The following is a 25,595-nucleotide window of genomic DNA, read 5'->3' as shown; positions in this document are numbered from 1 at the left end:
TTAAACATATAACCTGCTCAAACATTTCATTACTTTTTTTTATGAAATAAAAAAAAAAAAATTAAGGCCTTCCCGTTGCGGCACAGCAGAAACGAATCTGTCTAGGAACCATGAGGTTTCGGGTTTGATCCCTGGCCTTGCTCAGTGGATCTGGTGTTGCTGTCAGCTGTGGTGTAGGTTGCAGACATGGCTCAGATCCCAAGTGGCTGTGGCTGTGGCGTAGGCCGGCAGCGGTAGCTCCGACTAGACCCCTAGCCTGGGAATCTCCATGTGCCGCAGGTACAGCCCTAAAAAACAAACAAACAAAAAAATAAAGAAAAGGGAATTCCCTGGTGGTCTAGTGGTTAGGACTCAGCACTTTCACCATTGAGACCTGGGTTCAATCCCTGGTCTAGGAACTACAGTCCCACATCGAGCAACTGCATGTTGCTGCCAATTAAAAAAAAAATGAAGAAAAGAAGGCTAGGTGATTTCTACACTATGACAAAAAAGTGAAATATTAGCCAAGAAATGGAATGCTTTCATACATTGACAATGGGAGTGCTACTGAATGTACCACATTGCAAAGGAAAAAAGCCTGTAGCCCCTTTCTTTTCTAAGGGCCTGTGAACAGTGAGAACAGTGGCAGAGAAAGGTTGGGCAAACTTGAAATCCAGGAGAGAGAAGATTTGTACCCCCTCCTGCCAGGAGGCCCTATGCTCCCCTGCCCAGGAATCATTTACAAACAGAAGGAAAGGGGCTTTCAGGTGCCCCCGGTGTAAGGAAATACCAAGGAACTTGGTTAAATTTAAATGTGGAGATCATTACATTTTCAACCCTCTTCTGACAGGTGCAGAGCCAACATCCTCATCTTTACCTAGAAATTACTTCCCCTTCCTCCTTTGCTTTGTCACCAAGGAAGAGGCTTCAATTCTTCCATGGCTGGCTCTCAACTCCACTTGCCCCAGCCTAGCAGCTAGTGCCACCAAAGATAAGCTATTAACTGACCTTGTTTCAAGAGATTTTTCTCCCCGCCTACATCCTATCTGCCGGGGACAAATACGGCAGGGGACACCCCCACACAAACATCCCTCCCTCAAGATTCCGACACCACCTCCATCTACTGGCTTATTTCCCAATTTAATTTCCTGAGCTCATATCCACTACATATCAGGGTTTCCACTTCCTAATGGCAAGATAGGAATGAAATGAAGGTTAAAGATAAGAGCGTACTTGACAGGAACTAAACCCGTATCTGGCACTTAGTTCAATAAAGGTTGTTCTTTCCCTCATGCTCTGGGCATCAAGGAAGTGACTGAGCCACAGGCAAGTTACACCCTCTCCTGCTTCCTAAACTTTTGCTTCTCAGCCCTTCTTCCTAAAGGGGAAGCTCCCTAACGATGGAGCCCAGCCTTAATCCTCCAACATCACCCACAACACTCCGCATGGAGCCCCGCACACACCAGGGGCTTAGGCAATGTTTGTTGTGGGATTTCTACACTTCTCTCTACTGGAAGCAAGCCCTCTGGCCTTGCATCTTATCGGCACACAGAACTCCCACGGACTTCAGGGGATGTATATCCTCACACACGGGGTGCACACAGCCCAGCGGCAAGATGAAAAGTTGAGCGCGGTCCAGCAGGAGCCCCTTCAGCTGGATTTCACTTTCAGCGTGGCTCGAGGTTATGCAAACACTTTTGGGGGGATTATAAAAGACGATCCCGCCAGGATTCCAACAGGGCTCTGTCTTCTTCGCGCTTGAATAGCAGAACACAAAAGGGACTTGGAAAAGCGAAACCTTGGCTCGCAGCAGTTCTACTTCCGGCAGAAAATGATTTCCACTCGGAGAGAAAACCCAGAGCACCAGGTTGGGAAGTTAGGTAGCGAGTCCAGGTCTGCTGGGCAAACCCACTAGCGCCCGCAGCCCCACCCACTGCACAGACTTTCCCTGCGGCTGGAAAGGGAATGATGTATTTATTCATCAGCCAGTCTCGGCAACTAGGAAATCCACGCGCAAAGCGCCAGTAAGAGTTCTAAGTTATCTTACCCTGAGCGCAGGCTTTCAATTCCACTCCTCCCATTCTTTGCATTTCATTAATTGCTTTTTTGAGACGTGCAATCAGTAGACCCTTGCTGAACATCTGCTCTGTGCCAAGCCCTGAGATGACAAATATACCCAAGACGGAGTTCTTTGCCCTCCAAGAGCTCACAGGGCAATGAGGGAAGAGATCCGGGTATATAGAGCAGTCCAATACAGTGTTTGAGGGTTACAAAGAGGCGTATAACCCTGACTGGAGGGCAGGGGAGAGGGCTTTAGAAGGTTTCCCCCAAAGGAAGTGTAATTGAGCTTTGAAGGATAGGTAGGCTTGAAGCAGGTGGTGAATGCCAGGGATGTTGTTCTAAGCAAAGGGGGTCCAGCAAGGTTCAGGAGCCTGGGGAAGCTCAGTATGGGGAGAGCCAAGCAGTCATCAAGGCTGGAGGGGGAGCCAGAACGGGAGAAGCCCCCACTGATACGTTACAGAATTCACAGCCCTAGGTGAAGCCCCCAATGATACCTTACAGAATGTATAGCCCTAGAAGCCACTGTCAAGGCTGAAGCAGGGAAGCAGCACAGAGGGAAAACTTGCACTAAGATCACGATCATTTAGAAGAAGAAGGTGTTCGGAAGGGAGCAGAGAGCTGAAGGCAGGGGTACCGGTCAGGACACTGTTGCAGAATCTAGAAGATGAGTCCTGTACAGCCACCACACAGAGAGGACAAGGAAGAGATGGATTTCTAAAACACAACTGTGGTTGATCGAGCTGATGTGTATGTGTGCCGGGAGATAGGTGTGCAAGGGAAAGTAATGCTTTTCTTTCTAGTTTTCTCTCAACTCTAGAAATCTTGCACTTCTTCCTAATCAAAACTCTTAAAAGTTTGCGTAGCCATCCTAGGGAAAAAAATTAGAGCTCTGCTTTCCTCTGCCTCCTAATACTCCGTTTCCCTCTGAAACTGGCTTGGGGAAGTGGTTCTGACCTTCCCCTGGGTCAGGAAGGCTATTCTGTGATCTGAGGATACAGTGATCTGATTCACCCAAGCACTCAGGACAATGCGGCCCTTCTATCAAGAACAAGATGACACAGGAACAAGGCAACTCCAGACTGGAGGAATCCCATTCGAGGTGATGACTAGATAAGAAATGTTCAGGAGTCGCCTTATAAATGGCGATGCTTGTTACTGTGCTGTAGGGTCACCATCTGCCACTCTTCACCTGGCATATGCAGCACTGGTGACAACCTTTGCTCTTGGGAGTAGGACAGACTTGTCTTCACATCCACGTCTTGCCACTTTCAGCAGCATGAGGGATACAATACCCACCTCGGCGGTTTACGCTAAGGATTATGTGGTGTCCCAAAGGGCACAGGTGTGGCTTGTTAATAAACAGAGCCATGATCGCTGGCTTGTGTGTTTGGAGTCAACCTACATCAAGTCACTTCTCTTCCCCTACCCCTTGGGTGGAAAGAAAAGGAATAAGAGAAGGCACTAGAAAAAAGGAAAATTCAAGGGGGGAAATAGAAACAATTAAGACTAGGAATAGGTGAAAGCCTACAGAGATCAAGCCAGGCCACATGAGATGGGAGTTTTCCACAGGATAGGATCTGCTCTCCAAGTCCAATAATTTCTGGGGCTATTCTGGGGACTGAGTCAGCACAACCAAAAAGGAAGATGCTTCCAATGTCTTGTTGCTGGCATTCACCAGTTCCGGAGATGCCAGGGCCCAGGGCACACACAGCCCAGCTCTGCTGGGGTGCTGCCTGCCTGGAACCCACCAAGAACCAAGCTGGCCAAAAATAAAAAGCCTGGTCAGCAGCCAGGTTTCCACTCCCATTGCTGCAAATTACTGAGTCAGCAAATCTTGGTCATTTTGTGAAGTGCAGATGATGACAACAAAATTGTCCCTTAAATGTTTCTAGAGTCCCTGAGTATATAAGAGAATGCCTTGCAATAGAAATCATCCTTAGATGTCGAGATCTTTATAAGCCCCCATCAAGCTTAGATGCGAGCACAGAGCTAATAAATATAAGCGGAAGTATTTTGGAATTTCAGAACCAGAAGAAAACAGAGTTGTCTATTGTGGTATTTCCCAAAGTGCATCTCTTTCAGAATCATCAGGGTGCTTCTTGAGAAAGCAAATTCCTGGGCCTGCCCAGTCCTCCTAAAAGTGTGGCCTGGAATCTGCACTGAACAAACACTCTTGTTTGTTATATAGACAAAGGAGGGAGAGCCATTTGTGGTGGACAGTCCATGGGGATGAGAGATGGGCTCAAACCCTCCTTCTCCCTCTCGGTGGCTGTGCGTCTCAGAGAGCAGCTCCTTTACCTGGACAGTGGGCTTCACAAGCCGTTTCTTGAGCTGCTCTTTGGTACCCACACTGAACTTTGGATGACCTTCCGTCTTAGCACGAGGCCTCCCTTTAGTGCATACATAATGCTTTAAATGCTATGTCATGGTTTCCTCTTGAGACAATGAGCTACTCGACGGAATGACCTCTGTTCAGAGCCCAGCAAGCACAGCACTCAATACGTCTAGTCCACTCGCCTTTGGGGATGGAAACCGCATGCTACCCTGTTGCCTACACTCCCGTGCCTTGGCCTCGGGATATCTTTTGGGCATCTTGCTCCACCGTAACAAACAATCTCATTGGTTCTTTGCCTTGGGTTTTGCTCATCCTCATGCCCTAAGTATAATAAGTGCTGTCTAAAGAACAGCCATCTTTGACAGCTTTGTCTTTTGACACAAATAGGAGTTACTTGATTGCAATACTTTTTGACCTCACTAAAGGGCTTTCAGTGACTTTTCGGCACTGGGAACTTGGCCAGCGTCTGGGTTGAGTAATTTCCTGGCATATCTGAGAGGGAACTTGATGAGGTAGAGTGTCACACAAGAAGTCAGGAGCAGGATCTGGTCCTCAGACTGCTGCTACTGAGTGACCCGGGCTAGTCATTTATGCAAAAGGAAGAGGCTTATGGTTTCTGATGATGGGTCTGCCTGCATTTATGTGCTAATGTTCTTTCAAAATTTACCTCCCCACAGTTTCTATAAGGCTGAAGTGGACGAATACATGCAAACATGCTTTCGACCCATGAAAGGTTCTTCAAATCCTCCGCCAGTTACCATCAGGAATGTGGTACCCAAAGATAACAGAGGCTGGAGGAAGGCAAGGACCCACTTCCAGACACTCCACTTTGTAAAGCTGAAGAGGTAAGGGGAGCTACTATTATTGACTCTCCCCAATTATCCTATAAGTTCTGTCATTCTGAACTCGTAGGGTCACAAGACAGGACATGTTCCCATCCATCTCCATGTCTTTGTGTTATTCCTTCTGCATGAAATACCCTTCCTTACCTTTCATATCTCATGGAAAAGATCCATTCACCTCTCAAGGAATTCTGCAGGAATTCTCTCTAGCCTTCCAACGCCGTCAAGAATGAGCTCTCCCTTCTGCCCCAGCCCCACCACTCCCAGGACAGGATCCCATCCCAACAGCAGTGCCCTTCGACTGCACTTGGGTGTTTCCACGGCTGCCCCCACTAGAGCAGGGTTTCTCACACTGCATGTCACAAGTCATCAGTAAGTTCTAAAAGCAATGTACTGGGTGGTCACTACTAGCATTTCTTTTTTCTTTTCTTTCTTTCTTTTTTTTTAATTTGGCTGCACCCACAGCATTCAAAAGTTCCTAGGCCAGGAATGGGACCCATGCCACAGCAGTGACAATGCCAGGTCCTTAACCTGCTTTGCCACCAGGGAACTCTGCCACTAACATTTGTAAAGTTTAAGTAAAAAATTTTAGCATGGATCACACGTAGTAAGCATAAGTCTTGTCTCGTGAAATATTTTGTTAGGTGTGTGTGCCTCTGTTGGGTTATGCTGTGAGATGTATTTCTTATTATAGATGGTGGTCAAGTTGGGAAGCTAATGCACTATAAGCTCCTCAAGGACCAACTCTTTTCAGCTTTGAATCTTTAAAACAATGAATAGTACTTAACGTATAATACACATTCAATCAATGGGCTGCAGGTGCCAAGCTAGGTGCATCTTTTTTTTTTTTTTTTTTTTTTGCTTTTTAGGGCCATACCCGTGACATATGGAGGTTCCCAGGCTAGGGGTCAAATTGGAGCTGTAGCCGCCAGCCTAAGCCACAGCCATAGCCACGCGGGATCCAAGCTGAGTCTGTGACCTACACCACAGCCCACGGCAATGCAGGATCCTTAACCCACTGAGCAAGGCCAGGGATTGAACTCACAACCTCATGGTTCCTAGTTGGACTCGTCTCCGCTGCACCACAAGAGGAACTCCTGGGTGCATCTTTAATTCATTGAATCTTCAATTCAAAGATCAGATCGTGTTAGGACCGATCATCCCCACATCATGGGATGGGGAAAGGCACCTGAGGGGAAGTGACCTGCCTGGTATGCCTACCTGGCAGGAAAACACCCCCCACTTCTGAGTCCCAGCCTCATCATCCACCCGCTTCGCCTCAGCAGGGGAATGAGACAGGAGATGTTAGAACTCTGCCAACTGTCCTTATCTACTGGGAGCAAAGTTTAGCTCTGCCTCTGCTTCCTTCTTGCTCCCACACCCACATTCCTGGCACCCCCCACCCACCTGAGAATGGCAGCCAGGGTGGCAAGGTCAGCCTCCAGGCTCCTGGGCAGAATTAGGCTTCCGCAGGGCCAGAAGGGACTCGGGAGGTCATTTCATCCATCCCCCTGTGCCCAGGCAGCAGTGGGGCGACTCCAAGGGGAAGAATGGGGCTCTCCTGTTGGAGAAGGAGATCTCACAAATGCATGGCATGGACCACACATGTTTGGGGTTCACTAGTTTAGTCTTTGAGACGGGATCAAGGGAGCCCGGATCTGGTTTGTACGCTGCCACTGCATGTCTCTGGGTGTGTCCCAGCCTCTCTCTGTGCCTCAGTTTCCCTTGTGGGGAACTGTCATCCCTGAACCTTCCTTCCATTCACATTCTAGCCCATCTCTTCTCCCAAGGTCACTTCACTGGGGCAGAGATAAAGAACACCCTCGCCCTTCCCTACATCCTGGAGGAAGACAGCGGCACAAAAGAGCGAGTGCTGTCTGCACCACACCCCCCGCAGGAGGAAAACCAGGAAAAGCTCCACTACGTGTTTATGAAACTCACGAGCAGCTGCTTCCTCTGCTGCACCCACAGCGATGGCGGCCTGGCCCTGCCCTGACCCCTCCCAGGGCCCCATAATTTGCCATCTGTTGGGGGGTCAGAGAGGAGGTGGCCACATAGGCAAGTTGTCACCAGACAGGAAATGAACCCATGTCTGTCACTCCTTCCGGGTCCCGGGTTGCTCCAGGGGTGGGGATGGTGAGCCCAGTTGTAGAGTTCACATCTTGGGAGGGGTGACTCTGTGTGTGTGTGTGTGTGTGTGTGTGCACACACAGCAGGGGGACTGCAGGGTTAGAATGTGTCTGTGTTTGCCTTGGCCTGTCTGTATCTGTGGTTCTGAGTGCTGGGGACAGAAAGAGGATGCGTGTCTGTGTCTGGGTACGACTGGGTCTGTCCCTGTGCCTCTGGGTTTCTCTGCCTCCGTCCTATTCGCTCTGCCCGCATGTGCGAAGGGACACATCAGTGTGCAGGCCTACAGGACCCTGCATGCCTGTGTCTCCATGTGGCATCCATGACGCCGTGTAGGGCTTTTGTCTGTGTTGGGTGCCACTGCCTCTCTTCCCTGACAAGGGTTCAACTACTAAGCAGTACGGGAAGGAACCAAATCCGCTCCAGATTAGCATGTGGTTTTTGTCTAGAAACATCTGCTTGCTGAGCCAGGACTGACTCTCCACAGATTCAAGTAAAAGTGCTTGGCTATCATGGCTGTGGCCCAAGGCTTTGCAGTGGTTGAGCCCACTTTCTAGAATGATGCACTGTACCCCCCATTGGGATCTGAAGAATTGTCATTAACCCCCCCCAAAGGTGCCACCTACATGGGCAATGCAGGCTGACAAGGCAGAGCCAGCTCAGCTACAGCAAAGTTGGCAGGGCTGCGGAATCTCTGGGGAAGAAGGTCACGCAGCCACGGGGCCTCCAAGATCAGTTCACAGATGAGGAAGCTAGGCTCCAGGGCAGGTCACAAGCTAATTCATCACTCATTCTTTAACTGATGCTTATCAAGCACCTATTGTGTGTCAGCTACTGTACCAGGCACCAAGAATGAAGAACCAGAGGGTTCAGCTATGGATGCTGCCATCAAGGCACCCAGTCTAGTTGTGGAGACAGACATTTGAACAGGCAATTTTGACTGTCACAGTAGGTAAAACAGGCAAAGAGCCATGGGAGCATTACAAGAAACTCTCTCTCTCTCTCTCTCTTTTTTTTTTTTTTTGTCTTTTTAGGGCCGCACTTGCAGCATATGGAGATTCCCAGGCTAGGGGTTGAATCAGAGCTGTAGCTGCTGGCCTACACCACAGCCACAGCCACACCAGATCTGAGCCGCACCTGCGACCTACACCACAGCTCACCGCAACCCCAGATCCTTAACCCACTGAGCAGAAACCCAATCTTCTAATTGACTTTAGAAAAGACAGAGAAAGACATGGTCAGAAGACTGAACAATGGCCCCCCCCAAGATGCCCACGTCCTAACCCTCAGGACCTGAGAATCTGTTCCCTTATGTAGCCAAATGGACTCTGCAGATGTGATGAAGCAAGACCGTGAGATGGGGAGATGGGCCAGGATTATCCAGGTGAGTCCAGTGTCATCACAAAGGTCCCCACAGGAGGAAGGCAGGAGAGTCACAATCACCGAAGTAGATGCGACGATGGAAGCAGCGGCCAGAGGGACGGAAAGAGAGATGGAGGTGCCACGTGGCTGGCTTTGAACATGGTGGGAGGGTACGCCAGCCAAGGAATGTGGGCAGGCTCTGGAAGCTGGAGACTTCAGGAAACATTCTTCATAGAGCCTCCAGATGGAATGCAGCCCTGCCAGCACCTCGATTTTACCCCAGTGAGACCCGTTTGAAATTGAGAACTCAAGAAGTGTGAGAAAATAAATTTGCGTTGTTTTAGGCTACTACGTTTGGTAATTTGTTACAGCAGCAACATGGGAAACTAAGACAGAAGGTTTCGTCAGAGATGGGGTGAAACTGGAACTGGGCTCCCATAAAAGGGGACAGCTGTTTAAGAGAAGAGCTTGGGTGATGGAAAATCTGGAGAAGGTTTGTTTTCATGGAGGTGAGGGGGTATGAGAGGAGCAGGAGGCGAGGCCTTAAAAGAGGTTTGGGGAGCTCCCCTAGTGGCTCAGTGGTTAATGAACCCAACTAGGAACCCTGAGGTTGTGGGTTCGATCCCTGGCCTCACTCAGTGGGTTAAGGATCCAGTGTTGCCATGAGCTGTGGTGTAGATTGCAGACGCGGCTCAGATCCCACGTTGCTGTGACTGTGGCGTAGGCCAGCAGCTACAGCTCCCATTCAACCCCTAGTCTGGAGACCTCCATCTGCTGTGGGTGCAGCCCTTCAAAGACAGACAGACAGACACAGACACGCACACACACGCTTGGGTCTTCAGAGCTGGGTCTGTGCTGGATGGACTGGAGCTGACCCCCTACCCTCTACCATCCCTCGAGGTTATATCATCCTTCTTCGTCTCTTGTTTATCTCTTTAGTGAGGACAATGATGGGTGTCAGGTTCAACTTAGGACTTTCCAGGGCCTGGAGGTGATCGATGTAAAGTGCTTACTAACACAGTAGCTCGCACACGAGCTCTCAATGCATGCGAGTAAATGTTATTCCCCTTGCGGATGGGGAGTCCACTGAAGCTTGGCGAGGAGGTTATCAGGCAGAGTGGGAAGCGGATTCCAGGTTTCTTGGCTCCCTGTGTGGTGGCCTTGTCCTTTCCTGGCTCCCTCTTTTGGGTCCTCTTAACCAACCTCAGGTGATGCCCCTGTGTTCAGATCCATTGAAAACAGCCACATTCATGGGTGAGAAGGAACTTGGCTTTGCTTGGGATTTTCCAGGAGAGCCTTGATTCTTACGGGAAAGTTCTGCTGAAAGACACAGCAGAGCAGAAACCACAGGCTCCTCTAGGCTGCAAGTGACACGATACAACTCTGGGAAAGCACCCGATAAAGCTGCAAATCCAGCGAGGCAGACGCCTTCCATTTATCTGCCTCACAGTCTCCTCTCCTGGCACGCTGTGTCCTCACATGGCTTTTTGATTCCCAAAACCCATCTCTGGCTCAACCCAGGGTCTTGAGTTTTGCTTCTGTCTTCCTCACACTCAACACCAGGATGACAGATCTTACGATGGGAAGTGACTCACTGAGCATTTTCCAGCTCTGAGGCTGACTCCAGCATCTTGCCTGGCCTCTTGCATGGCTTAAATGAAATGGCTCACTCAAATGCTAGGATTCCAAGCCAGTAAGCACCCTGAGCTCCTGAGGACCAGGCTGGGAGTTCAGCACTGGGGAAAAAATGGTAGATGAGACCAGGTTCCTACCCTCATGTGTTTAGGGGCCAAGTGGGCAAAAGACAGGGCAAGATGTTTATCCCTCTTCTCTAGACATCTTTACCCTATAAAACAGGCTTTCAAAAGTCAAAGCAGTGACTGGATCAGCCCAAAGAGCCAGGGAGGACCCTGACACCCTTAAAAATTCTGCTCTGTAAGCAGCTGTCTACGCTGCTTCTGCTTTGAGTAAGTAACTCTGGCCACCTCTGCTCCAGTGACCCTGCCTCTTAGCCAAGCGCAGAGGGCAAAGCTTTGGAGTCAGTGAATATCCCAGCAGCAGCTGTTACTAGCTCTGACCTGGGGTGACTTCAGCCATCTCTCTGAGCCTCAGTTACCTCATCTGTAAAATGGCTATAATATACAGTGGGTCCGTGTGCCTAAAAGGAGCCCGTAGGTCAAGATCTAGAACACAGCCAGCAGTGAGTAGGTGCTTTACAAGCGCCAGGACCAAATTCCTATCCAGTGCTACCATCCACCAGAGCAAACAGGATAAAAGTCAGATCCCTCATTTCCCTTCTCAGAAACAAACCCTGGTTCTCCTGGACTCTTTGTCTCGTTGTGGGTAGAGAGCGCTCTGTAAAAGAGAGGAAGGCTATGAAGGACTCCCTCCCACCTTTCAATTTTTTTAATTGGGGGTGCAGGAGACTTTAATTAGGGCAGTGGCGCCGAGAAGGAAAGACCACAGCAAGCCCCTGGGAGCCGACCTCCTGCCTAGAGCAAAAGCTCAGAGGGCACAGTCAGCAAAGGGTTACCCTGGCTGCAACACCCATCCCCCACTGTCACTTCACATTAAAGGGCCAAGCTTCAGAGAACAAGCTGGGCAGTGACAGCTGCTCTCATTAATAGTTTGCTCTCCTAATTTCTCTCCCTTCTGGCCTTGACAAGGAAGGAAGAAAGAGAGAGAGAGAGAGAGGAAGAAAGAAAGAAAGAAAGGAAGGAAGGAAGGAAGGAAGGAAGGAAGGAAGGAAGGAAGGAGGGAAGAAACTAATGAGTAAAGCCCTCGAAACAGCCATTCTCTAGGCGAGGGTTCCCAGGCCAAGGCTGGCAGGCAGCTCAGATGCTACTTTCCTTGTGGTGCCCACTCAGATCACCCCAACTTGCTGCCCCTTCTTGCCCATTGCACAGAGCCAGGCCTCCCCTGCCTGCTGAAGGGCACTGGCGTGTCCCGTGACACACCCATGTTGCATTGTAGCTCCTGTGCTCGGCCTGGCTGTGTGCAACCAGACTGGGAGCTCCTTGAAAACAAAGGCTGGGCCTTATCCATCCCTCTGCCTTCAAGAGAATGCTCTCAAGAAAGGGCAGATTAACTCATGGATTCTAGCTTTGGGCTGATTAGCATACATTTACTTATTCTGACCTAGAATTCCACAGAGGCCTTGGCGACACAGGGAGAAAAACATTGGGGTCCCTGTCCCCCAAGAAGAGTCTAAAGGGAGACACACATTCACAGTTTCAACACAGGGTGACAGAGGCAGGAGAGCAGAGAGGTGGCTGCAGAGACACAGGGCTGCAGCTGGACTGAGAAACAAAGAAAGGCTAATGGGCTGGTCTAGATCTGTGCGGTGACTCTTTCTGTGAATGAGCAAGGGTTAAACCAACAACGATGCCATTTGCATGGGTGATGCTCAAACACCCAGTCATTACTGTATTCTAGGATCCCCAGTGGACCAGGCTGAGTGCCCCAAGTAGGACCCAGGAAAGCACAGTCAGAGCAGCAAACATGACTGTTTGCTGAATAAGCCCTTCAAAAGTTTGAGCATGAAAATCTAATGTTGTACAGATTAAAAAAAGAAAAAAAAGTTTACCTTTATGAGTCTTTAAAAAAAAAAAAACCAGCCGTTGCCTTCGTGGCTCAGCAGGTAACGAACCCAACTAGGATCCATGAGGATGTGGGTTTGATCCCTGGCCGCTCAGTGGGGGGTTAAGGATCTGGCGCTGCCATGAGCTGTGTGGTGTAGGCCGGTAGCGATAGCTCCGACTCAACCCCTAGCCTGGGAACTTCCATATGCTGCAGGTGCAGCCCTAAAAAGCAAAAATAACCAAAAAAACCAACCAAACTTCTAACAGGCAAGAAAAGCAGAGATTCCAGAAGAGATGAAGTCTCAGAGAGGTCTCTCATCTCACCCTCACTAGGGGTCAGACAGGGAGAGCGTGAAGAGTAACCCCGGCATTTGGGGCAAATCAGAATGTGGTCCATCCCAAGGCCATGCTCCAGGAAGCTGTCGCTTGAGGTACAAAGCCCTGAGGCAAGGAGAGGGCCTTGCCTTCACCAAATTCCTTCTTCCCCAGCCAACACCCAGGTTAGGGTCTGACCATGTCTTGCAAAGGTCACAGTGGGAAGGGCAGATGTTTTCCAAGAAGCTGGGAAGTGTTTCTGAAAGTAAGTGACCACCGAGGCAGCATGTGAGGCCCATGAGTCAGGGACTCAGACCCTTAACATGTGACCTGGGAAAAGTTTCTTCCCTCTTGAACCCTAAAGGCCCTCATGGATAGAGTGACTGAGTCGGACCGTATTTCAGATCTCTCACAGCTGCAGCTCGGAGCCCAAACCTTCCATGTTTATGGAGAACAGGATTCACAGGGTCTGTTGGGTTAACACTCCCAGGCTGGTGGGACAGCAGGAGCATCCTCATTTCATCCAAGGAGTCCTGGGCAGGGTGGCTCCTCAGACACCAAGCAGAGGAATTGAGAGCCCCCGCCCCCGGCTTTGGTCACTGAGCTGGAAACATTTAACAAGCAAGCTGTCCGGGGCCCTGCGTGGTGCTGAGACAAGGGGCTACTTACTATGCAGCAGGCTACCAGGGCTCCTTGAGCAAATCCAGCCAGGACATCGCTGGGGTGGTGCTTGTGATCAGACACGCGGGACAGTCCTGTGTAAAAGGCCATCATGATCAGGGTGAACTGCAGGAGCGGCCGGAGCAGCCGGGCACCTCGCCAAGTGAAGCGGGCCTGCAGGTACAGCTGGAGGGAGGAGGCAAAAAGAAGAGACACTAAGAGGCTGGCCACTCACCTGCATCTTTTTTGTTGTTGTTGTTCCCACCTGCATCTTAATGTGAGGTTGACACATAGGACACTCTTACTATGTGGAACCACCCGGACCTTGGGTTGCTCACTACAGAAAGAGCATTCAACTTGGACCTGACCCCAAGTCCATTTTTTTTAACTTTAGTTCTTTTACTGAAAGAAAAAAAAAAAGAGAGAGAGAGAGAGAGAGAGAGAGTTGCTGTTGTGGCTCAGCAGGAGGTTACGACCCAACTAGTATCCATGAGGATATGGGTTTGATCCCTGGCCCCACTCAGTGGGTCAAGGATCCAGTGTTGCTATGTTTGTGGTGTAGGCCAGCAGCCACAGCTCCAATTCGACCCTTCGCCTGAGAACTTGCATGTGCTGCAAGTGCAGCCCCCACCCCCACCAGAAAAAAAAAAAAAAAGGAAGGAAAAATAGAGTCTCTTTAGGGAGATAAGCTAAAGAGAGCTGAGGAAAATATTTCATGAGAATGGCCTTAGCCTGCTGCCTGGCTCATACTAGACACTTCAAGTTAGTTTCCTCTTATCATCTTCTTGATTGAAACCAATTAAAGAACAGTAGCCAGGGTTAGTCAAAGCTCCTTTTTGTTACAACCGATGACAACTCATCCGATGCAGTTGTGTGTCTTCCTGGAGGTTACGGCTATGCAATCCCTAGGCTACCTGCCTCTCAGCCCTGTCATCGAAATTCATGCATGATGAGCGGGGGAGGCTATTATGACAGTCACAAGGGGATGGATGTGTCTGCTGCAAAAGAAAGCAATTCTATCAAAGGACACGTTCCTAAGTCACCGCTTGGAACTATGGATTTGGCACAAGGGTATGAGGAAACACATAAACCAACCAGACGATGCCGGAGAACTTGACAGATAATGGACTGGGTGGGGTAGAAGAGTAACCTGAAGAAAAAAGGGAAAAAAAAAAAAAAGGCAAGGCACCTCTAGCCGAGGCAAAGAAGCTGAAATGACGTCAACTGGGCATTGTCCCTCAGAGTTATCTTGCTGCAGTTTCCGTTCTAACCTCTGGGCCCAACCTCCTTCTCAGGTTCCTGTGGGAACTTGGGAAATGAAGGGGAAGAGGCAACGGGACAAGGAGGAACTTCCGACTACAAATCAAAGCAAGGCACTGGGAGAGACCAGAGAAAGGGGAAGAGAGCGGAGGGGAGGGGCGGACGGCCTAAAGATAGGCCCGGGACAGTGGCGAGGGAGGGACCCTGCCCTTCCTGAGACAAATGGACACCTTCCTTTGGGTGGCCAGGGAAGAGTAAGCCAGCAGCCGGACCTGCGGGGACAGAAGGGTGGAAGATTCCAGAGTCACTGTTGCCCGCCTAGGAAAAGTGTCTCATACTGAATCCTCAACTACTTGGAAGGCAATGTTGAAAAGTTCAGACCTGGAAATTAGCAGGCAACTTTGGAATCATTATGAAATTATATGAATGTCTTCTTGGAAATGGAAGAATAACAAATAAAAAAATAATAATAATAAAGTGGAGTTCCCATCGTGGCGTAACGGAAACAAACCCAACTAGTATCCATGATGATGCAGGTTTGACCACTGGCCTCGCTTAGTGGGCTAAGGATCTGGCGTTGCCGTGAGCTGTGGTGTGGGCTGGTGGCTATAGCTCCAATTCAACCCCTAGCCTGAGAACTTACATATGCTGCAGGTGCAGCCCTAAAAAGCAAATAAAGTAAAATAAAATAAAGAATGCACTGATGTTACTGGATGCTAAACAAGTTAGAAAAACCAATGGTTTTTCATATAAAAAATAACCAATTAATGGAGTTCCCGTCATGGCGCAGTGGTTAACGAATCCGACTAGGAACCATGAGGTTGCGGGTTCGATCCCTGCCCTTGCTCAGTGGGTTAACGATCCGGCGTTGCCGTGAGCTGTGGTGTAGTTTGCAGACGCGGCTCGGATCCCGCGTTGCTGTGGCTCTGGCGTAGGCCAGTGGCTACAGCTCCGATTGGACCCCTAGCCTGGGAACCTCCATATGCCGCGGGAGTGGCCCAAAGAAATAGCAAAAAGACAAAATTTAAAAAAAAATTAAAAAAAACTAGGAGTTCCCGTTGTGACTCAGTGGGTTAAGACCCTGACACAGTGTCCATGAGGATGCAGATTCAACCCCTGGCCTTGCTCAGTGGGTTCAGGATCTGGCATTGCTGCAAGCTGCCATGTAGGTCGCAGATGCAGCTCAGATCCGGTTTTGCTATGGCTGTGGCCATCCGCTGCAGCTCTGATTTGACCTCTGGCCTGGGAACGTCCATAGGCCACAAGCGCAGCTATACAAAGGAAAAGAAAAAAAAAACCTCTTCCTTCTGAGAGTGAGTATGAGGATGGTGTTGGCGGTTCCAACTCATCATGGTCTTTAGGACAACGGCAAGTTCAGGCAACAAGAACGACGGCATTTGCAGTGCGGTCGCTACCAGTCACTCCTGGCAGTGGATGGACAGGGGTAGAGCGGTTAACAGAAAGAGTAAGATTTTTCATCAGAAAAAACCTCACTTAGCCTCAGTTTCCTATCTGAGACACATATCAAATAAGTAGAACAAGCACTATCTTACAGGCTGTAGCACAGACTGGTGACAACGTAGATCAAATAAAAAACAGGTGATTTTATTCCCTAACCACTTTCCTTAACTTGAACCTGGCATCTTTTGAGATTTTCTCATTTCTCTCAATTTAAACATCTGCAGATCCTCAGACAATGATTGTTCAAAAAAATCTTCCATCCCTCCCCGCCCCCTCCATGTAGACTTTAGGTCACCAGCCCTGGAGATCTCCAGGCAGAGGAAGGGTGGGTTTCCCAACCGGACGAGGCACACATCTCCCCTCCCACTGACTCAGATGCTTACGGCGGGAGCTTAATACAAGAAAAAAATAAATATAGGAGAGGGACTTGAGGAGGGAGGAAGAGGCTTGTCATCAGAATAGCTTCAGGAAGGGAGTGCTTATGAATGAGAAAGGAGCAGGGGGCCATCGTGGGGCACGAATCCCTTTGCGAAGCAGGCAGACAGGGAATTTCAGGGGGCAGGTGGAAGCTTGCTCCCCCCAATCCATCCGTAACTAACACATTTATCGAGAGATGTCTCAAGATCTCAGGATCGATCCGTGGTGTCTGCAGCGGGGCTCCAGGGAAAAGTGAATTTGAGAGGGTATCTGAGACAGCCCCGATTCCAGTGCCCGCCCCACCACTGACTAACTTCTCTAAGCCTCAGTCTTCTTATCTGTGAAACAGACAGGACAGTACCTCTCCTTCAAGGGGTGGCCAGGATCAAACAAATCCAAAATAGGGCACAAATGAACCTGCCTACAGAACAGACACAGGCTCACAGACAGAACAGACGTGTGGCTGCCAAGGGGGGAGTGGGCAGGATGGACTGGGAGTTTGGAGTTAGTAGCTGCAAACTATGACATTTAGGATGGATAAGCAATGAGCCTAGGGAACTCCATCCAGTCTCCTGGGAGAGAACATGATGGAGGATAATGAGAAAGAGAGTGTGTATATATATGTATGACTGAGTCACTACGCTGTACAGCAGAAACTGGCACAACACTGTAAAGCAACTATAATTTAAAACAAACAAACAAACAAAAACCCCCAAAAAAACCAACCAAACAAACGAAAGAGACACCACAGCACCCTGCCTGGCATTAGACAGGCACCCAAGGCACTCTTCAAAAATCTGTGTCACCCTTTCACCTCGAAAGGTGATTTACTCCATGACGGTGGTTGATTTCACCACAAGTAAATTACTAAAGACACGGCACAATGACCTTTCACCCAGTGACTACTTCTGATCTGAGGAGTCAGCAGAGGGCAACCGGCTTTGAGGTTGATCAAAGGGTGTGATAACAACATTCTCCACCTCACTCCAGTCTTGACCACCGAAAGGAGGGGATTTTGCCAGTTTGTAGCCCAGCTCACATGAGCTGCTCTCTCCAGGCCAGAGGCCAGGGCATCACCAGGATGGGTCAGGAGCTCCTGGAACGCCCTGCTCCCCTGGGGATGCTCTGGGGTCAGGAGAGAGAGTCAAACCTCCTGCCCCCAAGGATGCAATGTGCTGTCCTAGAACAAACAGGAAGGAATCTTTCCCAGAATCAAAACTCCTGCAGGGGCTTCACCAAAGCCCCAGGTACTCTGAAAAGCGTGGTTAAAAAAGGGCGAGCAGGAGTTCCTGTCATGACTCAGTGGTTAACGAACCCGACTAGTAACCATGAGGTTTCAGGTTGGATCCCTGGTATTGCTCAGTGGGTTAAGGATCCAGTGTTGCTGTGAGCTGTGGGTGGCTTGGATCCAGCATTGCTGTGGCTGTGGTGTAGGCCGGCAGCTACAGCTCCGATTTGACCCCTAGCTTGGGAGCCTCCATATGCTGCCGGTTCAACCCTAAAAAGACAAAACACACACACACACACACACACACACACACACACACACACACACACACACAGAAAGGGGTGAGCAGAGCTGGACAAAATCAGAAAGCCTCAACCACGCCGACCTCTCAAGGGGGTCAGCAGCCCTGAGCTCCTGTCCTCTTTGGGTCTTACCTCCCCATCAGTATGAAGGCCTCTGGGCCCAGAGAATCCACTTCCTAAGCATCATGTGATGCTGCTGTAGAAAGTGTCTAACTTGCCATCAGGGAAACTGGGTTGGAATCTTCTCTCTGTTACACACTAGCTGTCTGAACCTGGCCAAGGCACTCTGCTTCTCTGAGTTTCTGCTTTCTCGTCTATCGCATAAGCAGATTCGTTCACTTAAAAAAAAAAAAAAAAAAAGTGGGAGTTCCTGCTGTGACTCAGCAGAAACAAATCTGACTAGCATCCATGGGGTCGCAGGTTCGATCCCTGGCCTCACTCAGTAGGTTGAGGATGCAGCGCTGCCGTGAGCTGTGGTGTAGGTCGCAGACACGGCTCAGATCCCACGTTGCTGTGGCTGTGACTGTGGCGTAGGCTGGCAGCTACAGCTCCAATTAGACCCCTAGTCTGGGAGCCTCTATATGCTGTAGATGCAGCCCTAAAAAGACAAAACAAAAAAACAAAAAAAACTTGCTGTGAGCATCCATTCTGTTCAAAACTGAATGAAAGACACAGGCATGGAGAAAATAAGTTCCTTCACCAGAAAAGAATAATCTTTCAGTCCCTTTCTGGGACTAAGTTTTTCTTCCAATTGCTAACTAGAACTGCTGGGTGGCAGACATGGAGATTATACTAGAAGGGTGTGTGTCTGTTCCCCACCCCCATGGGGGTGAAAGTCCCTGGCACTCAGAATTCACTCCAGTGAGGAGTCCCTTTCTCCTTCCTGGTCTGAGCTTCAAAACTGGGGTCCTATGGGATTTCAACAAAACCTCCTTAGAAAGGTCTGAGTTCCAGTTGGCTCCTCCTCCTCGTCCTCCTCGTCCTCCTCCCCCTCCCCCTCGGGGCTGAACCAGCAGGTCAGACGGGGGTGAGCCTCCCTGGTTCTAGCTAAGTCATTTGGGCTTCATTACACGATTTGCATACTGGTGAAACAGGTCTGTACTGTCCTCTGGCTTCATTTCCATTGCTCTTGGGAGCTCTGGGCTAAGACTGAGAAGGAGGCTTTTGTCCTTCCTCTGTCCCCGCCTGCTCTCCTCCTGGAAGTCTATCCAGATCGCTGATACCCACCAGGAGAAACTTTCTCCCTTCTCCCATCTCCTCCATGGTTCACACTTGGCTCTGGTTCACATGCCTGGTGACTGACTTGACACTGGGAAGTTATTCCACTACTTTAGGGACCAAGAGGAGTCTTGAGTTGATTTTTCTCCTTTAAAAGGAATCGGGTCTTGTTTTCTGTCACTATCAGGGGAGAAAAAGAATGGCTGGTTTGCTGAGCATTAAGACACCGAGCAAGGTGCCTGAAAATACATCATCTGCAATTGTCACAACCATCCTGCTTATTTTACAGATGGAGATCAAGGACAAAAGAGGCCATGCTCCCTGCTTAAGGTAACAACGGGCCATGATCTACATTGAGTAAAATTTGCCTTTTATTTATTTATTATTATTTTTTTTCTTGTTATGGCTGCACCAGCTGCACATGGAAGTTCCCGGGCTAGGGGTCAAATCCGAGCTGCAGCTGCTGACCTATGCCACAGCCACAGCAGTGCCAGATCCGAGCCACATCTATGACATATGCTGCAGCTTGAGGCAACGCTGGCTCTCTAACCCACTAAGCAAGGCCAGGGATCGACCCTGCACCCTCGTGGACACTATGTTGGGTTCTTAACCCACTGAGGCACAACAGGAACTCCCAGATTTGCCTTTTTAAAGTCCATGTTCTAACCACAGAAATCAACTGGCTTCCGTAAGGAATTAGTGCCAGCTATTGGTCTTTCACATTGGACTTTTGTCTCTGGAGAAAAGAAGCAATTTGAGGGGACTACACACTGCCATGGACTAAAGGGCAACCTGAATGGGACATTTGGAATGATGGCCTCCTCTAACTCATCTGTCACACACTTTGACAATACCCATGTCAGAAATACAGGTGTACAGCTTTGGGAAGAGTTAGAGAAGAGTCTGTGACCTGATCTCAAGCTCAGGAGAGCATGCAAACTGACTGCTTTGCAGCTATCTACTTTCCAGCCTTTCTTCACAAAATGTGAGCTCTCTTGGTGTCTCCAGGTGCTCACACAGGGTCTGACACAGAACGGGTACTCAGAAACTGCTAGATGGATGGATAGATGGATAGATGGATGGATGGATGGATGGATGGATGGATGGATGGATGGGTGGATGGATGGGTGGATGGATGGGTGGATGGATGGATGGGTGGATGGGTGGATGGATGGGTGGATGGGTGGATGGGTGGATGGGTGGGGTGGGTGGGTGGATGGATGGATGGATGGATGGATGGGTGGATGGGTGGATGGGTGGATGGATGGATGGATGGATGGGTGGGTGGATGGATGGATGGATGGATGGGTGGGTGGGTGGGTGGATGGATGGATGGGTGGATGGGTGGGTGGATGGATGGATGGATGGGTGGGTGGCTGGCTGGCTGGCTGGCTGGATGGATGGATGGGTGGGTGGGTGGGTGAATGGATGGATGGGTGGGTGGGTGGGTGGATGGATGGATGGGTGGGTGGGTGGATGGATGGGTGGGTGGGTGGGTGGATGGATGGATGGATGGATGGGTGGGTGGGTGGGTGGATGGATGGGTGGGTGGGTGGGTGGATGGATGGATGGGTGGGTGGGTGGATGGATGGATGGATGGGTGGGTGGGTGGATGGATGGATGGATGGATGGGTGGATGGATGGATGGGTGGGTGGATGGATGGGTGGATGGATGGATGGGTGGGTGGATGGATGGATGGGTGGGTGGATGGATGGATGGGTGGGTGGATGGGTGGATGGGTGGGTGGGTGGGTGGATGGGTGAGGCAGAGCTGAAGAAGAGGAAAAACATCTGGTACAGTGGCTTACTCCCCCTTGTAAACAACAATCTTGTTCCTGGAAGGGGTTTCACCAGACACTCCCAGGATCTGCGGGCATGTCTCGTGGGCGTACCAGACCCCACTGGTCTGGGATTCTAAACACTGTGAACAAAACCTCAATGACTAACAACCACAGGCCGGGGAACATGGCTGTCAGAACCCAGCCACTTCCCGGTTTCCTTGGTACCCGACACCCCCTGGACACATCCACATTTCTCACGGCACCATGTAAGGAGTCAAGGGGTAAACAGCTCAGCCAAGAGGCAGCAAAGACCTTCCCTACATCACACAGGCCCTTTGTGATCTATCGCATCAGTGATGAGGAGATGAAGAGAACACTGACTGGAATGGAAAGGAGCACAGCCTGGGAGTATCAGAAGACCCAGGATGGATCCATCCATCCATCCATCCATCCATTCATTCACTCATTCCTCAAACATGCACTGGGAGTTCCCGTCATGGCTCAGTGGTTAACGAACCCACCTAGAATCCACAAGGACTCGGGTTCCATCCCTGGCCTCGCTCAGTGGGTTAAGCATCTGGCGTTGCCGTGAGCTGTGGTGTAGGTCGCAGATACGGCTCAGATCCCACGTTGCAGTGGCTTTGGCATAGGCCGGTGGCTACAGCTCCGATTCAACCCCTAGCCTGGGAACCTCCATATGCCGCCAGTGCGGCCCTAAAAAGACAAAAAGACCAAAAAAAAAAAAAAATGCATTGTATACCTAACTAAGTGTTAGATACTGTTTGGGGAAGTGAGATACAGCAGTGAATCAAGAGGCAAAAACCTCTCCTCCATGAAGTTTGTAGTTTCCCTGGTGGAGATACAGAGAATACCAAATGGTGAGAAATTCGGGGATAAATAAATAAGGCTGCAAAGGGAGTTCGGGAGTACAGGAGCAGGCGGCCAGGGAAGGCTTCTCTGACAAAGTGGCCTGAGGAAGGAGAGGAGCCACATGCAGATTTCCAGGCTGGGAAAGGCCTCATGCAAATTTGCTGCTGATCCTGCTCTAAGCTGTAAAAGGAGGAGCTGGGACTGATGACTCCAGGAGTCTTCTCAGCTCTCAGCATGCCCTCCACGCCCTGCTTCCTACCGGCCATCAAAGCTGCAGATTTTCACCACCATCCTCCTTCCACCTGTGCGCAGGTAGTTCTTCCAACCCTTTCACTTTCACAGGACTACCACATGGGAAGCCCTTCCTGGCTCCCACCTTCCATTCCAGCTTAGCAAGGGTGCCGCAATTCTGAGCTTCCATAATAGCCTATACACCCTCGTCCCCTCCTGCACCATGGACCAGACTATCATTGTCTACCTGCTCCTCTAGAATGAACTCCCCAAGGGCCATCTCCATGCCTTGCCAATTGCTATATTCCCACCCCTAGCACAGGTCTTGGTGCATAATAGTCCCTTGCTAAATATGTGCTGAATGATGAATGTTGAAAGCACAAGTGAGTTTCTTGAGGGCAGGGCCCAGGTCTGATTCATCTAGTAGCTCGAGGAGGTGGCAGGGTGCCTGGTACAACAGAGGTAACTCCAGGTATGCTACGTGAATCGGTGCCTGCTCCAGTGTTGGCATTTTATCCAGACAGCCAGGTCAACCTCAATCCCTGACCATGTAGGTGCCGGGCCAATCCAGATGTGGTCCTCTGGAGTTTAGACCAGGGCTTGAGGGTAGGAAGCACCGTTTATGGTTAATATACACTGTGGATTTCTCTGATTAAGATTTGCATTAATCTCTACCAAGGCTTAACCTCACCCTTAAGCTTCCATGCCCAGAGATAATTTGGTGTTTGGGGCATGGTTTTTGCAAGCTATCCAATTCACAAATCAAAACCCAACATGGAGCACCCTCCAAAGCCATGGGCGGTTCTAGATGGCGGCTGGTGCCAAAAGCTCTGGAGAAGGCATGGCCGGTGCTTCTGGTCTGCCACTCTCTGAACTCCACAGGAATGTGGGCCTAAGCTAGTATCTGATGGCTTCCCATCTTCCCTCTCGGCACCAAGGGTGGCCTGAACCTCAAATAGAACCACAGAGATTGAGACATCAGCAGACACCGTGTTTTCCCTCTTATATGTAACAGATGGGGAGAGCAGGGCCACAACTCTACCAAAACAGACACACTTGTCCCCACTTGACAGATGAGTGCAGTGAGGTTCGAAACCTAAGCAACCAACTCACGGTTCCACCAATAGTAAGTGGCACAGCCAGAATCACCTAGGTCTGCCCAACTCTAAAGGCAAATGCTGTCAATGCCACAGCCAGCTGGTTCCAATGGGATTCTCCTCAAGGGTGCAAGGAAGCTGCAGATCACAGGCTACCTTAACAGAAGCTGCAGGACCCGGAGGAGGCCAGACTCTCATGCGTCCAACTCGGGCACTTCCTGCTGCCCAACATGAAAGCATCATGGGAGGGTCTAGGGGCTTCTCTGATGGGCTTCAGGATTTCCCATTCCCCCAAACAGGTGGCATTGGTGTTCTTCAAACTTCCTTTATAGAAACTTTGCAACTTGGACTTCCAAAGGGCTGAGATTTCTGTGTATATCTCATAAAAAGGAGCCCAGGTGAAGAGCAATGTCCTCTTTACTTGTTTAGCCCTTACCTTCAAAGGATGTTTCAGGACAAGATTATCTTCGAGTGAAATAGAGAGCCCTGGGAGTTCCCGTCGTGGCGCAGTGGTTAAGGAATCCGACTAAGAACCATGAGGTTGCGGGTTCGATCCCTGCCCTTGCTCAGTAGGTTAAGGATCCGGCGTTGCCGTGAGCTGTGGTGTAGGTTGCAGACGCGGCTCGGATCCCGCGTTGCTGTGGCTCTGGCATAGGCCGGTGGCTACAGCTCCGATTGGACCCCTAGCCTGGGAACCTCCATCTGCCGCGGGAGCGGCCCAAGAAATAGCAAAAAAAAAAAGACAAAAAAATAAAATAAAGAAAGAAATAGAGAGCCCTGTGTTTGCAGTGTACCTGTAGGCGTCTTTGAGATATGGACGCTGAATGTGTGTATATTTGCAAGAGCTTCTAAGAGTGTGTGGTGTGCACACGGGGGACTGTGTGTAAAAATACACTTCGGAGATGAAGGATTAAGGAGACTTCTCTCCTTCTCCCACTCTTCCTTTCCTCTCTCCCTTCCTTCCTGGAATATAAAGGCACTATAATTTTTTTCCTTCCTCAGAGATGCAAATAAACATCTCATCACAACCCACTACTCACCCATCAGCCCCAGAGACAGCTCGTGCCATAATCATAGCTGGTAGGAGGCAACGAGCGGTAGGGGTATGAGGGCTTCTTCTCACCCATTAAAGCAGATCTGAAAAAAGGTAGGTCGCCTTCAAGTGAAATCTGAAATTGGGGTTGGAGCTTTATTCTTTTTTTTTGGCCACACCTGCCGAAGTTCCCAGGTCAGGGATGGGATCCATGCCACAGCTGTAACCAGAGCCACAGCCAGGACAACACCAGGTCCTTAACCCACTGAGCCACCAGGGAACTCCTGGAGCTTATATTCTTTAAGTTTACCTTGCAGAGATTTGCTTGGTTTTATTTTCTGTTGCGCAGCACAAAGAGAAGAACATACAACCATGCTGGAGTCATAAAGATCAGCCTTCAAAGGCTTTTCCTGCCCCTTAGATTCAGATTTGTTTGTTTAAAACTGAAAGCAGTGTAACCAAAACACATCTCATTTCAGTTACTGAGAGAATTTATAAGTTACAGCATGAGCTCAACACAGTGCCTGGCACAGAGAGGGCACCAGAAACCTGTCAGCACTTCTACTTTAGAAAACACTGAAATCACATTTGTAAAATTGCTTCCAGCCCTGGGTAAAATATAAAAATGGAAAAGGAACTGAACTATCCTTGCTAAACTGCCCTTTCCAAAAGCAAAGCAAAAAACAAAAACAACAACAAGGAAATGAAGAAGGGTGAGAAGGGTTATACATGAAGCAATAAAATCTACATTTCATGTTTTTAGAGAGGCTGGGGCCCACTTCTCAGCTCTGCAGCCTAGGTAACGGGAAGCCCGGAGGCCTCCAGACTTGGTAAGGACTGGGGAAACAAAACAACTCTCTGCTGTTTTTTCCACCTCCTAATTATGTTTTTTAAATGAGTCGGCATCAAAACGCTCTTTTTCCAAACAGCTTATGCTCCTCTGAGCGACAACCGACCTCTCAGCGCCTTCCCGCTCTGAACCCCACCAGAGCAGCTGAAAGCAGGAAGTGCCTTGGCACAGGGACCTCATTCAAGGGGAGAGGAAAGGCAGGGGGACCACATTTAACTGACAAAGGGAAACAGACCAGCCCTGTCTGCGTGGCAGCTGGAGGGGAGCAGGGCGCTTCACCTGCACTGTCCTGGAGTATCCAGGAAGTCAGGGCAGGACCTCGGCCACGGCCAGGGCATCCTGGCGACCAGGGCAGATCCTGGCTCCACCACTAGCGGAAGGCCCCATAACACGCTGCATATCCTCTCTGGGCCTTGGTCTTTGAACCCAAGCAATAGGGCTAAGGATTTCTTATTGCACTGGGTTATTCTGAAGTCATAGTCACGTGTGTCCAAGGATGCAGAAAGGGTCTGGAAAAGTCAAAAATCACTCTGGAGCCAGATAATGATTTTTTTTTTTTTGCTTTTTTTAGGGCCACACCTGTGG

At 49.8% G+C, this 25,595-nt stretch overlaps 1 protein-coding gene across 1 annotated transcript in view; it reads right to left on the bottom strand.

Moving 5' to 3' along the window:
• PLPP3 (phospholipid phosphatase 3) overlaps positions 1 to 25,595 on the bottom strand; it is a 94,513-nt gene that overhangs the window by 3,770 nt on the left and 65,148 nt on the right. The window contains exon 5 of the mRNA XM_047788910.1: positions 13,272 to 13,448. Within this exon, the coding sequence (XP_047644866.1) occupies positions 13,272 to 13,448 (177 nt within the window). The remainder of the gene's footprint in view (positions 1 to 13,271; positions 13,449 to 25,595) is intronic.

Source organism: Phacochoerus africanus, chromosome 8 (genome assembly GCF_016906955.1).
Source record: "Phacochoerus africanus isolate WHEZ1 chromosome 8, ROS_Pafr_v1, whole genome shotgun sequence".
Lineage (NCBI taxonomy): Eukaryota > Metazoa > Chordata > Mammalia > Artiodactyla > Suidae > Phacochoerus > Phacochoerus africanus.
Note: the sequence above shows the minus strand (reverse complement) of the source record. Positions and strands in the feature narration are given on the sequence as shown.